This window comes from Eubalaena glacialis, chromosome 8, assembly GCF_028564815.1.
Source record: "Eubalaena glacialis isolate mEubGla1 chromosome 8, mEubGla1.1.hap2.+ XY, whole genome shotgun sequence".
In the NCBI taxonomy this organism is placed as follows: domain Eukaryota; kingdom Metazoa; phylum Chordata; class Mammalia; order Artiodactyla; family Balaenidae; genus Eubalaena; species Eubalaena glacialis.
In genome coordinates, this window is record NC_083723.1 from 99,254,951 (window position 1) to 99,270,427 (window position 15,477).

Sequence of the window (15,477 nt, forward strand, 5' to 3'; positions counted from 1 at the left end):
AGATAATTATTCTGTAAATGGTCATTCTGTGTCTAATACTGTGAATCGCACAATAGCTACTATTTTATGGCTGGCTGACTACAATACAAGGAAAGCAGTTGTTAAATATAGAGGCAATGTGAAGACAGAAAATTATTCATCCTTTTGGAACAAGATAGTGAAATTAGCTCATCAAGAACTTCGTCTCTTATAGGAAAAGGAACATTCTTGATCTGGAAGAGGACTCTGCGTTTCTGCAGGGAGGCAACCGTGCCAATATTGTCAAGTTTGAGCAGTCACTACTGACTTATTAGAAATAGCAGCAGCCCAGGGGAAGGAAATGGGTCCCTCTGGAAAATCTGGGTGCCACAAGGAGTAAATGTATAGTTTTAAATTTAGAATGTGGACATTTTTCATTATTTAGTGGAAGAAAGGGAGAACTGTTTGATCTTACAAGAATGATTCTTTGGCACCAAAACAGTAGGTAAGGTTTAAAGTTACCTACTAGATCAAATAGTCCAATTTGATATTGCTCTAAAAATAGAGCGAAATCACATTAAAAATGAAAAATACTACTAATTCATTTGTGGCCAAATACAACTGTAAAAAGCTAAATGGGCTTCCAGGGGAATTGGTAACAAGAACAGTGGTCATGTATTCATGGGTAGGGCAGAGGGTGAAGCCAAGGGCACCTTAATATCTTCTGTTGGTAACTACAGCATTTCCTGAAAAGTTAAGCAAGTTTTTAAATTATGTACTAAACGTATATACTCTGTACATGTTTGAACAAGAAAATCCATTAGTTATCTCATTGCACTCTGTTGAAAGCTATGACCGTCCACTCAGGAACTTGTGAAGTCTCCAGCAAAGGGATACACTCTAAATGTGGAGATTTCTGGAGTAAATTTTAAGCTTCTCTGCTAAATACTACCTTTTCCATGTATCTAGACTCAGGGGCTCCAAGAGATGACATGTAAGACCAGAAGAGCTATTATTCATTTTCTTGAATATGCCTGAACGTGACTAAATTACTAATCACACCAGTGAAGAAAGAATGAGATATGCTAATGAGTTTTTCCCTTTCAAAAATTGTTTAATTTTTTTATTAGTGGGGTTTATCACTTTTAAGATCTAAAGGGATTCTCAAAGTTTCATGTGGCCCGACGATAGGTTTCACAAACTCTTAGAGGAAGAGAGAAGTTTGGCTGCATATTATATTTCCATAGTGGTTTGACCAAGTAGGTGTTTGTTTTTCTTCCAATGCAAGAAGTGTAGAGGCGGGCAGCCCAAAGTCAGCATTGCAGCAGCTTTACAGCATCATGGGCGTCCTACTTTCTATCTTTCTGCTCATGGTTTCCTCATGGTTACAACATGGCTGCTCCTCCTTCAGGCTCACATCCATATTCCTAGCAGAAATCGGAAACAGAGTGACAAAGAAAATATGGCATCAGGGAAACAAAAATTTTCCAGAGATCCGTAGCCAATTTCCACTTATATTTCTTTGGCTGGAATTGTGTCACATAGCCATGTTTAGCTACAAAGGAGACTGGGAAATAGAGTTTTGTTTGTTTGATTTTTTTAATGCTAAACACATTGCTCCCTCCAACAAAACGAAGGTCTTTCTACTAGAAAGGAAGAAGGGAGAATGAATATTGTGTAGGCACCTCACATCATCTGCTGTGGTATCTTCTCTCTACCCTTCACCGTTTTATATTGAGAAAACTAGATCAAGTGACTTACTCAATAGCACACAGCCAGTTCATGGCAAAGCTGGACTAAAATTCATGAGTGCAAGTATCACAGGGCTGACCTGCTGACTGTGGAAGAACAGGTACCGCGTAAGAGCCTCCATCTGAGGTAGAGATGGCACCACTCCGGGGAACAATTCAAACGCGAAGACAAGGCCAAGATTCTAAGCAGCCGGAGTGGTCACCACGTCTGGCTCCCACTTACATTATGCTTTTCTGTGTTCTGCATTCTGTTTACTCTATTACAATAGGCTCATGTGTGGGATCTTGGGTATTCAGTAAGTGCAAACATTGAACATTTAAAAATATTATTATTCTCTATTGCCAGTCATTTGTTTCAGCACCTTTGAAGTCAGGTCAGAACATGCTTCTATATTATTACAATAAATTTGTTCTAAACTGCACCGAAGAGGATAATTAGAACAAATAAGATGGAGTTCAGTTCAGGATTAAGAAGAAACTTCTGATGATGAACTAGATTGTGTTGCTTGAGGTCAGGTACCTGCAGTCTAGCAAGGCACTTTGCAGTTTCTAGGTATTAAATCAATACCTTTCCATTTGAGATCTGTATCCAGAATTGCTCAGGACCACATCATGGATTATCATTCTTCCTCTGAGTAGGAGTTTTTAGCAGATAACCTTGGAGGTGCATCTCAAGAAAATAATGCCATGATTTGATTATTAAAATATAGATTTTCAACATAGTTTTTTTAATAACTTTTTTTTGCCTAAGATGTCAGATAAACCCTTTTCCCACCTTGTGACCTTTGACATGCAACTCCTTCTTCTTGAAATTCTCATCCCCCCAATTTTTCACATCCTTCAGTTCAGATGTCATTCCTCAGAAAGGCTGCCTGTGGCTAACATATCTGAAATAGCCCACACCCACTCATCAGAGATTGAGTTTGGTTCCCTACAGGATAAGCCATCAGCACACCTAACAATACATCTTTCTAATTGATTGATACAGCCAATGACATGTTCAGCTTCGAAGAGACCCGCTGGGGCTTTGGCATCTGGGATCTAGACTCTTTCTAATGCCCTCCAGATGAGTATTAGGGCACAATCACACACACACACACACACACACACACCCCACAGAGACCCCAAACAAACAATCATCTCTAGACAAACGTTTATCTAAATCCAGACTTTTAGAAATGTTTCAACATTATTTGCATTGTTAGTAAATTGAACGCAACACCTCAGTCTGAAATACCTGAATTTAGATGACTTTGCCGCATGTTCACAATATGCTTCATGTGGAATGTATTATTCTGGAACAAAACAAGGTCTTCAGTTTTTTCTTAATTGTATGCCTGGGAAATCTCTCCATCTTCGTTCATTTAGATCTGTCTTTATACATGTTCTTTATGCATTGCATGAGGGTTTTTCTGAAGTAGACTCTGAAAAGTCTACCTTTGGGGCTATGGAGTCTGTGAATTTTTAATTTTACTATAAACTAACTTCCAAAGTAGCTGAACTAATTTGTACTCCTTATCAGCAGTATATAATGGTAATTATTTCTCCCCACCCTCCCTAACATTTGATATAAAACATTTTTTTTTCAATCTGTTAGATACATAATGCCATTTTTCTGGCAAAAAATGTCTAGTCTCCACCAAAAACAAATGGATAGATAGATGGATAGATATCACACATACATTAACATACATCATTCATAGATGTTTATTCAGACTAAACCTTCTCACATCATTATAAACTTTGTTATTTTTAACTGCTTTATTATAATGAACATTTTAATACAAATCACAATTCTAATTTTAATCAGTTTCCTAAACTTCAATTTCAGTCATGAATTAAAAAATGAAAATATGTATACTAAGTCAAGATTTCAAAAAGTCACACACTACCTCCATTCCTTTTTTTCCTTAATATCCTGGACCTTTTGGTATGAGATCTAGGAATCTGAGTTGGTGGTTAGGATGTTTGAAAGTCTGAGGGAAGGTGACCAGAAATTGCTCATTAGAGGCAGAGGTACAGAGCAAACAAGAGGTCAAAACAATTATTTCTCTCCATTACTGAGAATTTATAATATAAAAAGGGGGACAACTAACTGTAACATTTTACACATTCAACAAATATTTATCATTATCTACTGTACGCTAGGGACTGGGTGTATGTGGGAGCAAAATAATTATCCGTTCTCATGGAGTATTCAGTCTAGTGGAAAAGGCACAAATAACCAATGCAATTACCAAGTGGTAAAGAGTATGAAGGAAACAAATGATGCCGACAGACAGTAACACATAACTGTGCTACCGTTTCAAGAGACCTAAAACACAAAAAGATGCTCTGCATGCAAAATTAGGAAGAAAGCATTCCTCAGAGTGATTTTAGCATTTTTACCTGGCCTTAATTGTGGTAGACTGAGAGAACCCGGTGAAAAGAGTGGCAGTGGAACCAGGTGAGGTGGGATAGAGGGACACAGGAAAGGTACAGATGCCAATAGCTTTGCAGGATAAGCTAAGAGAAGATGAGAGCGGGGCGACCTGCTAGAGCAGAGGAGAGATTTCAAAGCCAACAAACTGGCACTCTCCAATGCATATGGCAGACTATGGAAGGCATTGCTTAGTACAGAACATGCCTCCCTAATGAATTTCATTGCAGTGAGCTGTTACCTACTTTTATAAATATGTGAAGGTGTTTTAGATAAAATATATGTATTTGATTCCATTTCTAGCATATCATAGATTCTTAATAAATGTGTGTTGAAATGAAATTCATCTGTTAAATTAATATTCTCCCCAAATATTTCCCATTTCTTTTCTCACATTGAGTCTTTTCCCCTTGATATATTGTCCTCTATTATACTATGTTATATTTTTAATGAGTCAACAACACACAGGTATATTTTTAAAGTAAAACTGGCATTTATTTCTTTAAAAGTTGGCAGAGCAGTAACATGAGTATCAATGCCAAAATAAAGATTAACTTATCATTAGAATTTATTAATATGAATCCCCTAATGGAAGTAGCTATTAATAGCAAAAACAACTATTGATGAATAAATATCAAGAGAAGGGTAAACAAGAATTGCTCCCTTTTATCCAAAAGTTATTTGGCACAGAAAGTCTCATTTTGTAGATTTTATTACTACAGGTCAGGTTAATTACTATACAGCTAATTTTTATCATTTTAATGCAGGATTGTGGTTTGCTGATTCAACCAGAGGAAACCTGCGGGTTACAGCCTATTTCCTCTGACTACATTGAAGCCATTTCACAGCCGGGACTAAAGACCTGTCCATCTGGCGACACAAAAGGTGACTATTACACTGGATATCATTTCTACTTTTTTAAAAAAAATCCTTTAATATAGATAAGTAGTAGACGTTTATTTATTAAACTATTCTTGTACAAAAAAATCAAGGTAATATGATACTTTTTCATTAATATGAACTACAACACATATAATTAATGTAAATGCATTGTTTTAATATGTGAAATATTTTGATTTATCAAATGCTTTTCTTTTCATCCTCTGCTCTTTGCCTAGTTAATGCATATTCACCTGTAGATTTCAGCCAAAAAGTCACTTGTACCGTAGTGCCTTTCTTGAGTCTCTGACTTGTTTTCCTTATTACGTATTTTCATAGCACCCAGTGTTTTTCTTCCATGGCAATTTCCACAATTATTTAAATGATTAAATGTGTAATTGATTGTTTGATGTCAGTCTTCCTGGGCTGTCAGCTGCATGAGGGCAGGGCATCTGAGTTGTTCACACTCTACCAATTCACTTAACACTATACTTCCCACAGAGTAGGTACAAAATAAGTTGACCTTGTGAACCCAAAGAACTGCAAAGGATACAAGTTCAGTTTTAAACCATTTCTTTTGGTTAAAAAAAAAATCTTTGGGAATGGTCACTAACGTCTCCCATATATTGAGCATGCATAGAGGCAGGAAAATCATGATGTCAAATTCAAATTACAGTGTTCAATCCTGCCTACGCCTAGGGCAGACCTGGAATGAGGCACTTTGGTGCCACTGTCTACTTCCCCTGTTTCTTTCCTTCCCCAGCACTATTCTTTCAGTGGAGGCTAGTGGGGTTAAGCCAAAGCTGGAACTAAAAATGCCTCCAAGGCAGTAAGAGGAGCAAAGAGCATCTTCTCTGCGAGTCCTGGTTACTGCTCTGGCCTCCTGACCCCAAGTCTCCCTTCATCTAAAAAGTCTGAGAAAACACTCAGGAGCTTTTCTACCCTTGCCATGAACTTCACACCACAGCTTGAACAGGAAATGAGTTTCACAAATGGGTGGGACAAATTGCAATTTGGCATGCACGGTTAACAAACGTGGGCATTTCTTGAACATGTGTCCTAAATAATAAATTACAGTCAGTGCATAGGGAGGAATTTACCCATTATGGTGTGTCAGGTGGTATGATTTATGATTCTTGGCTAAATGAGATATATACTCTTATATACAAAGGAGACACCAATGTGTCTAGGTATTTTTTATCAGATGACAATTTATGAGAATCATAAAACAACTTAATTCTGTTCCTCCTACTGAACCGAGTCAAAAGTTCTTCAACAAAAAGTTGAAGATACATTACTGAGATTCCTCAAGAAGTGGCAGCTTCTTCTGTCCGTTAAACTTGCAGTAACTTATACCAGGCCCTGTTCTGAAGCCATGCCTGGTCCTTACAGGAGAGGCTGCCATAAAACAGGGACCTTGGGATTTCCCTGGTGGCACAGTGGTTAAGAATCTGCCTGCCAATGCAGGGGACATGGGTTCGATCCCTGGCCCAGGAAGATCCCACATGCCGTGGAGCAACTAAGCCCGCAAGCCACAACTATTGAGCCCACGTGCTGCAACTACTGAAGCCTGTGTGCCTAGAGCCCATGCTCTGCAACAAGAGAAGTCACCGCAATGAGAAGCCCGCGCACTGCAACTAAGAGTAGCCCCCGCTCGCCACAACTAGAAAGCCCGGGTGCAGCAATGAAGATCCAGTGCAGCCCAAAAATAAATAAAATTAAAAAAAAAAAAAAAAACAGACAAAAAAAACACAGGGGCCTTCTGGTAACTTGAGTAGTTAGGCCTCTTTAAAAAAAAACACAATACTGACACCCCAGTCAAGTCCATATTCCTTAACTTGACAATAATCTGACCTCTCCTATCTCTCCCAACTCGTCCTAGCCTCTTTTTCTTCTTTTTTTTTTGCCCTGCGTTGGGTCTTCGTTGCTATGCGTGGGTTTTCCCTAGTTGCAACGATCAGGGGCTACTCTTTGTTGCAGAGCACTCGCTCTAGGCGTGCAGGCTTCAGTACTTGCAGCACATGGGCTCAGTAGTTGCGGCACGGGGGCCCTATAGTGCAGGCTCAGTAGTTGTGGTGCACAGGCTTAGTTGCTCCACGGCATGTGGGATCTTCACGGACCAGGGATCGAACCCGCGTCCCCTGCATTGGCAGGTGGATTCTTAACCACTGCGCCATGAGGGAAGCCCCGTCCTAGCCTCTTGACCTCATTTCATGCTGATAATCAGCTGCAGGATTCCAGGCTCTTGTCCATACTGTTCCCTGCTCCTAAAAGTCTTCTTCCCATCTTGATCTAACTTCTCCTGATGCTATATCCTACTCCCTAGGAAGTCCTTCTTTACTACCCCACCCCCAGAGTTGCTTCTCTTCTATGCACCCAGAATATCTTGGACATATGTCTACAAATAGCACTCACCTCATTATATTTCAAGTATCTAATTTACATGTTTCTCTCTCTTCCTCTAATCAGTAGTCTTCAAAGTGGAAAACTGCAGCCATGCAAGGGGAGTGAGTGGCACAGAACAATCCACAGGGAAGAAGCCAGTAAAGATGAAAATATATGTACATTTCTTTTTATTTAATTATGCTTATTTTTATGTTTTATTATGGATATGTATATATGTAATATATACATATAGGAGTATGTGTACGTGTAGTACAGGGTAGGTGTATTAATATGTCAAAGGTGCATCAGCAATAAGTTTGTACTGATGGCTGCACGTAGATTACAAGTGTGTCCAGAGCAAAGATTGTACCTTTTTCATCTTTCAGTGTCTGACATATGATTTAAAAATAGTTGCTGAACTAAAACCAAGATCCAAGCCCTCCTCTCTTTCACAGAATACTATGAGCCGCAGGGCACAATCAACTAGAGATAACAGCTCCATCCTTGAGGTCCTAGAGACCTAAAGATTCAAGGTAAATGAGTGAGATCAGAGACAGCAGTTGGCAAGAATGCACTTTTTTTTGGCTGTCAGAGATGATTTCCTTCCTTGATGGTAGGACTCCCTTCTATAGAAAGAAGTTGTCACATTAGATGACATTGGAAGGACATTTATTTTAGGACTCTTGCTTTAGCTTATAAGGCCATAGAATGGCTCCAAAATCTTATTTTCACAGCACATTACAGTTATTTGGCAGAACTGAATCCATTTTTTCTCCTTGAAAAATGCTTTTTCAATAACACTAGCTAATATAATTTTGAGTGATTTTTTTTTTACTAAGTTGAATTCTAGCCTTTTGAAAATAATTTAACTATAAGACACAACCTAAGAATAAAATCTTTTGCTCAGTAAAGAAAAAATAATTCTTCTAATTTGCAGAAAGAAGAAATTTATATGATCATTGAATGAGAATTACATTTAAAGAAAATAATTTAGATTGCATTTTATAATATGTAAACTTTTATCGTATCTTTTTTTGGAAGGAAATATAACAACTTACACTTTAATATTTCTAATATTGAAAATATAGATGTATTTTTTCTTCTTAAGTAAAAACTGCCTTATTTTATAGCATTATAGAGTCAGGAATTAGTGCTGTCATTTATATGATTTTACATCTCACCATGGCCCTAAATCACAAAGTCAAACTTCTTTTCTCTATTGTATCACCCAATCCAATTCACTTAAATGGCTGAAATCTAACTTGCATTAAATATAAAGCTATAATGATAAATTAAATAAGTTCTCCCAAAAGGCAATTTCATTCCTCAGAATGTTATTCCCTAAGACATATGTCATACTTTATTTCAGAAATCACAGCTTTGATTCATTCATTGTTTAAATATATAACACAGAATTTATGTCCTTCTTCTTGACAATTTTTGTTGAGCCGGAATCATTTAAAATGTCGAGAAAGCCCAGTCCTGCAGATGTTATACAGATGTCTATTTCAAGTAGTATTACTAACTCACAATAAAAAAGGCATTATTAAGCGGTACAAAAATGCAAAGAGTTATGACTATAAATATATAGTAGTATGAACCATTGGAGCTAAGTTTTCAGAGACCCAATCAGGCATCTTTTTTTATGTGCATGTGATTTTATGCCCACAAACTAATACATATTTGGATCTTTATGCATGCAACTGGTCACTTGTTTCTTCAGCCTTAGCAGCAAATGGCCAAAGATCTTGGTTTGTGCAAAACTAGCTGTCAACGAGTTTGGGAGTGGGGTGGGGAGACAGTATTTGGGGAGGGGATACACATGCTGTTAGATACTCAAGGATCTGAGGAAAACTGAGCCCTTCAACGTATTATTAAATAACATCTCATTTGCAGAAACACATTTATGTCCCCAACATACCACCGTCTTATGAAAAAGAAAATTAAGAATCTTTTTAAAAACATAGTCTCTGAGTACATGAACCCACTGAATAAATCCAGCTTTTAAAAATAAAAATACATTGATTGTGACAACCTGCTTGTGGTTTTCTTCTATAAGTGCTACCAGAGAGACTGCTGAGCCATATTGCATTTTCAACTGATGATGATGTGCTGACCTAACCTAACATGATAAAAGGATCAGCACACTGGAGACTCTGAGACCTCGATTTTGGTCCAGCCCTGTTGGCATGATCCCACTTCTGTCATTTAACATCTTGGGCCTCAGTTATCCTCACTGTAAAAGAAGAGGATGGAAAAGAGGAGATCCCAGGCCCCTTCCAACTGTATCCACAACCCACAAAATCTCTATGAAAAAAAAAAGACTCTTTCAGAAGGAGGTTTTCTTGAGGAATTCATCGACGAAGGATAAACTTAAAGGCCGTGTCTAAATCAAATAGTATTAGGAGCCAAACAAAGATGTGAAAGATGTAGATTATTGATTACAAACCCTGTATGCCAGGGCAAAATTAGAATTAGAAAGCAAGATATATTCTGAATGAAAACCGCAGAAGAATTATAAAAGAGAATTGGATGGAGAAACAAACACTTTTGAGAACAGTCTTCATTTTGCCATTCAAACCTCAGCATCGCTCCCAAATGTTTGGTGTTGTATCTTTAAGTATTACTGCCATTCTCTCCATCTACAAACTTGGAAACACCTTTCACCGAGCAGACCTTCTTTTTCTCTCCAATATATACGGTCTGTCTTGGAGAGCAGTCACTTCTTCAGTCTCACTCCTGTCAGGTCTGTCTCCACTTAAAATCATCCATTCCACCTCTCCGAATCTTATCTATTCACAAATCCCTCTTCACATCTTATCTGCTCCACGGAACCTGCCAGACAACTCTGACCCCCATGGTGCTGTCTTTATTCTGAACTGCCATGGCTTGCTTAGGGTGAAGTTGGGTGGGGACGGTAAAATATATTCATCAATTTCTAGTATAAAGGCACTGTGGCCGATGCTCTCCATATTTTTCTTAAAGAGAAGTAAATGTAATCATGAAAAGATTAAGTAATTTGTCCAAGGTAAACAGTGGTTCTCAACCTTGACTGCATATTGGAATCACTTGAAAAGCATTAAAAAACATACTGATACCTGAGTTCCATATCCAGTGGTTCTGAGGTAATCAGTATAGGGTACGACCTGGGCATGAGGATTTTAAAAACCTTTCCAGGTGACTTTAATGTACTGAGTTGAGGTCCACAGAACTACCTGGAAGGAGAGCCCGGGTGTGTGTGTCTCCAAAGCCCAGGATCTTTGAGTACCACACTGATATTTTTCCTTAATTATGAATTACCTATTATTAAGCTTTTTACATGTATAAATTGTACCCTTCTCACCTGATTATAATTTTTGAGGTTTCACATTATAATCAACATCATGGACTCTGGAGCTGACTCTTCAGCTCCAGTCCTGGGTCTACCACCTCCTAGCTGGAAGATATTGGACAAGTAACTTAACCTTTCTGAGTCCCAGTTAAGTCATTAGCACATTGGGGGTGATAATAGGGTGGTTCTGAGTTTAAATAAGTTAATATATTAAAGTGCTCAGAATATCCCTGACATCTGAGAGGTGATATAACAATGTTAACTATTTCTTTCTTAGTTATTACCTTATTTTAACAACAAGAGTGCCTAATACCTAACAGGGTATATACTTCAATACTGTATTGAATGAAAATCCTCCTAGATGGAGAGTGATATGTATGTAGAGAAATGGAAGGTCATTCACCAGACCTGAAATTGTGGAGATAGTATACTTAATGGGTAGATATTGAATAAGGCAGTTTTCTGGAATTCACATTAAGTTTAAAAATCAAAGCAAAGAAAAAATTGTATGGTAAGAGGAATAAACAAGTCCACATTACTTTTGGACTGTCCAGTAGCTCAGCTCCCGTTGGCACAGTCCTCCACTAAAGCAATTCTGCTATGTGTATTCTTCTCTTCCTTGGAAGTCATACTCTTCTCGTCTCCTTTCCTTTCTATTTCCTTCTGTTTCTCCCAGTTTCTCTCTCTTAATATACCCATACTTTTTTTTTTTTTTAATTGGGGTATAGTTGCTTTACAATGGTGTGTTAGTTTCTGCTGTACAACGAAGTGAATCAGCTATACGTATACATATATCCCCTCCCTCTTGGACCTCCCACCCCCCCTCCATCCCACCCATCTAGGTCACCACAGAGCACCGAGCTGAGCTCCCTGTGCTATACAGCAAGTTCCCACTAGCTATCTATTTTACACATGGTAGTGTATTTATGTCCATCACAATCTCCCAATTCATCCTACCCCCCCCTTCCCCCCACCATGTCCACAGGTCCATTCTCTAAGAAGTCTGCATCTCTATTCCTGCCCTGCAAATAGGTTCATCAGTACCATTTTTCTAGATTCCACATATATGCGTTAATATACGATATTTGTTTTTCTCTTTCTGACTTACTTCACTAGGTATGACAGACTCTAGGTCCATCCATGTCTCTATGAATGACCCAATTTCATTCCTTTTTATGGCTGTTCTGTGATCAACGGGTATGAGCTATAAACTAGATCTCTCTCTGTATTTTACTATTTGTAACTATTGCCGCACACACAAACCCTCACATACACAATTCTGACATCCCCGAGTCATGAAATGTAAAATGAAGCCTATTTATCCCCTGAAAGTAGAAATTCTTCCTGCTAAAATTAGTGTCACACCGGATACTTTTGTTAGCAGAACCATAAATCAAAGCCAGAGTGGATAAACTTGTTAAAGACTTTCCTTTCTAACTCAAAAACCATCTGGGAATATCTAGCTCCTCAATATATTTTTTTAAACAAAGGTTTTTCTTTTCTTTCTTTCTTTATTTGGCTGCATTGGGTCTTCGTTGCTGCGTGTGGCGAGCGGGGGCTAATCTTCGTTGCGGTGCGCGGGCTTCTCATCGCGGTGGCTTCTCTTGTTGCGGAGCACGGGTTCTAGGTGCTCAGGCTTCAGTAGTTGTGGCACATGGGCTTAGTTGCTCCGCGGCATGTGGGATCTTCCTGGACCAGGGCTCGAACCCGTGACCCCTGCGTTGGCAGGCGGATTCTTAACCACTGCGCCACCAGGGAAGTCCCATAGCTCCTCAATATTTTGAAGAGAAACATGAAGCAGTAACGGAAGCAAGACCTTTTGGGTAGAGCAGATGATTGTTGAAGACATCAAGGTATTCTCCACACAGGGCACAAATAACTGCTCCATGTTTAACATGCTGGTTCACACTCCGTTCCTGAAAAGATGCACAAGGAAAAAACAAAACTCAAAAGTCATTTCGTGATATTTTTCTAATAAATTATTAATGTGTCCACTTACACTAAAAGCTGCAGTGTTTTGAATGCATGTTACTTTATCAGTAAAATAAGAAAGATCTTAAATGCAGCTTTTTGAGAATATTCATTTATCTTATAAACATTTACTAAAGCTTGTGCCCTACTTTGTGCCTGAAATCAGCTGCTAACAAAGGTGAATGTGATGTGGTAACTGTGCTGGGTCCTTTAAATACATTATCCCATTAAATCCTCATACCAATCATGTGAGGAGAACAGTACACACCTCATCTAACAGATGAAAAAATTAAGGTGACAGAGCTAGAAAGAGGTGAAGATATTCACAGCAAAAAGGCCACCAATCAAATTAAGGAGCAATCGCTAGTCTTCAAAACAATAAATTATCAGAATATTAAAGTAATTGTCTTATCGTATCTTGAATCTCTGGAGAGCAGAGAATATAACTATTATTGGATTGGTAACCTAAGCATGTGTTAGGCTAGGAAATATGTGTGGCCACTACCTCAGTATCAGTGGCTCCCTATATACTTTGGTCCTATTAAGTGCCTCGTGTACTGTTTGAAAATAAATAATAATTGATTAGTACCCAGTCACTTTAATTTTTTTTTAAGTATGTGTTTTTACAGAACAGAATTCATACTTGACTTCAGCATGAACTGTGTTATTTCAAAACATTACTACTTGAGATTCTGTTTGGTCGGCAGGAGGCCATGCACTGCTCCACTGGGTTTATGTAAGAGTGGTCTCCTCCCTGTGATTTCTGTAATGCTGTGCCATTGCTGAATTCTAGACTTACTTGCAAACTATAATTTCACCCGTAGAAGCTGAACCAAAGAAGTTTTGCTGTCTCTTCCAGGCCAGTGGATCGTGCCTTGCCTTAGCTGTTCAGACAACAGGACCTGTGACTGGAGAGAAATCACTTGGCAGCCTCACAACTGTCAATATGGTGTCCTAACTAAGCCTCAACTCCAGCAGTGCCTGGGAGGAAGGAAGGTAGGCTCTGGATCAGTGGGGGAGACCTTTCATTTACACCACCCACAGCACCAGAACTGTACCTACTAGACCAATTCCTGCTCCCTCACTCTGCAGAGGACAGCTAACTGAATGCAGTTTGGCTTTCTGAATGAATGCATTATCATAGAAGAGCCTTAACAATTTTTGCTCACAATGCTCAGTTATTTCCAAATAAGTCTACTTGACAGATTGAGGCTCTTCAAATCATGTCCTGTGCTGACCCAGTTCCATGCTGGTTTTCTCAGCCCACATGGGTAAGAGCTGGCCATGTCAACTGACAGTTGGCGATTCAGAGCATCTGGCCTTGTCAACTGCAGCTCTCGCAAGGCACTGCAGTTAAAACAGCCATCTGTGGCTCGCACAGGCGGTGCAGTGTTCCTGCATGTAAGACTTCTGCTTCAGCATACCCCGTGCATAGCATGGTTTTTACACACTAACCTTCCTGATCTTCTCTCACGTTCCCGGGCAGGTCTCGCGTGGACCTCGCTAGGCTGCTTTCCCTTTAGTGCGGCTTCTAAGCTGATCTCTTGGACATGCAGTGTCTCCTTGCTAGGCGTGCTCTGACTAGGTAGATTCTGGCAGAGCTCTCGGACGTGCGAACTGGGCACATAGACTGAGATGCTTGGTTAACATGAAGTAAGTAATCCTTCTGCAGACTTTCTAAGTACTTTTTATGAGATGGACATTTCCTTACAAACTGTTTGCAAGCTCTCAAGCACGGGCAAGACTGATTTCAAAAACTGATTTTTTTAAGAAGCTCTATGATTCATAGAGTACAGTGGAGTAAATATATGTCAATTTTTCAGATTAGGCCTATGTTCAGATTTTCTACCAGCAAATGGTTTAAAGACGAATGACAGGTGGGAGAAGCAAGGCAGGGGAATGGACCTCTTCTTCATGGAGATTCTAATATAAATGCCCCAAAGTTCATGACTGAGAGGATGTCTAAAGATAAAGCAGCAGTATTAGTTAGTTTCAAAAAAGGGAAGGGAAGAAAAGAAATGTCAGAAACTTCTGTTGCTGTATTATTAAGTGAGCATTGATTCTGTGCAAAGAACTGTGCTACTGACTTTTTCGCACCTTAAATCCTATCAGACTGTGAGCTTTAGGAGGGCAGCCAATGTATTTGATTCACTACCATAATCTCCTTGCTTGGCACAGCGTTTGTAACATAATAGTCACTTAATAAATATTCGTTGAGTAAATGAATAAGTTAAAATTTTATTTATTCCTATTCACAAGTCTGTAAGGTAGATATTTTTAGATCCGTTTTCTACTTAAGAATATTAAATTTCAGAGAGATTGAGTAATTCACCTGTGATCACACATGTATGTAAGTGGCCACTACTCAGGCAGTTTGAACCACCAATTTGGACAACCCAACCTCCATATCCTAGAAATGTAGGACTGGAAACAATGAAAATAGTCGTCATAAGTCAGACTTCTCCAAACTCTTTAAGAATCTCGTTCTGACCTCAGAAGATTCCGAGATGTCACCATCTATTAACCTGAAAGTCAGTAGATGTTAAAGTTCATCACTAAAGTCCATGGCTTTGGACAGGACACATTGTTTCTCAGGCTCATTTTCTTCATCTGTAAAATAAGAATAAGTCTATATGATCTAATCCCATGCTCTAGATTAATCAACTTTGTAGAAAGCTAAATGCCTTCCCTGTCAGTCTTAAAATACCATAGCCTGAGTGACTTAAACAGATATTTATTTCTCAACAGTTCTGGAGGCTGAGAAGTCCAAGATCAGGGTGCCA

The 15,477-nt window shown here is 38.8% G+C and overlaps 1 protein-coding gene across 2 annotated transcripts in view; it reads left to right on the forward strand.

Moving 5' to 3' along the window:
* Window positions 1–15,477, forward strand: part of CPED1 (cadherin like and PC-esterase domain containing 1) — a 295,598-nt gene that overhangs the window by 242,707 nt on the left and 37,414 nt on the right. For both annotated transcript variants that reach the window (XM_061197986.1, XM_061197987.1), the window contains exons 16-17: window positions 4,896–5,013; window positions 13,554–13,690. In XM_061197986.1, the coding sequence (XP_061053969.1) occupies window positions 4,896–5,013; window positions 13,554–13,690 (255 nt within the window). The remainder of the gene's footprint in view (window positions 1–4,895; window positions 5,014–13,553; window positions 13,691–15,477) is intronic.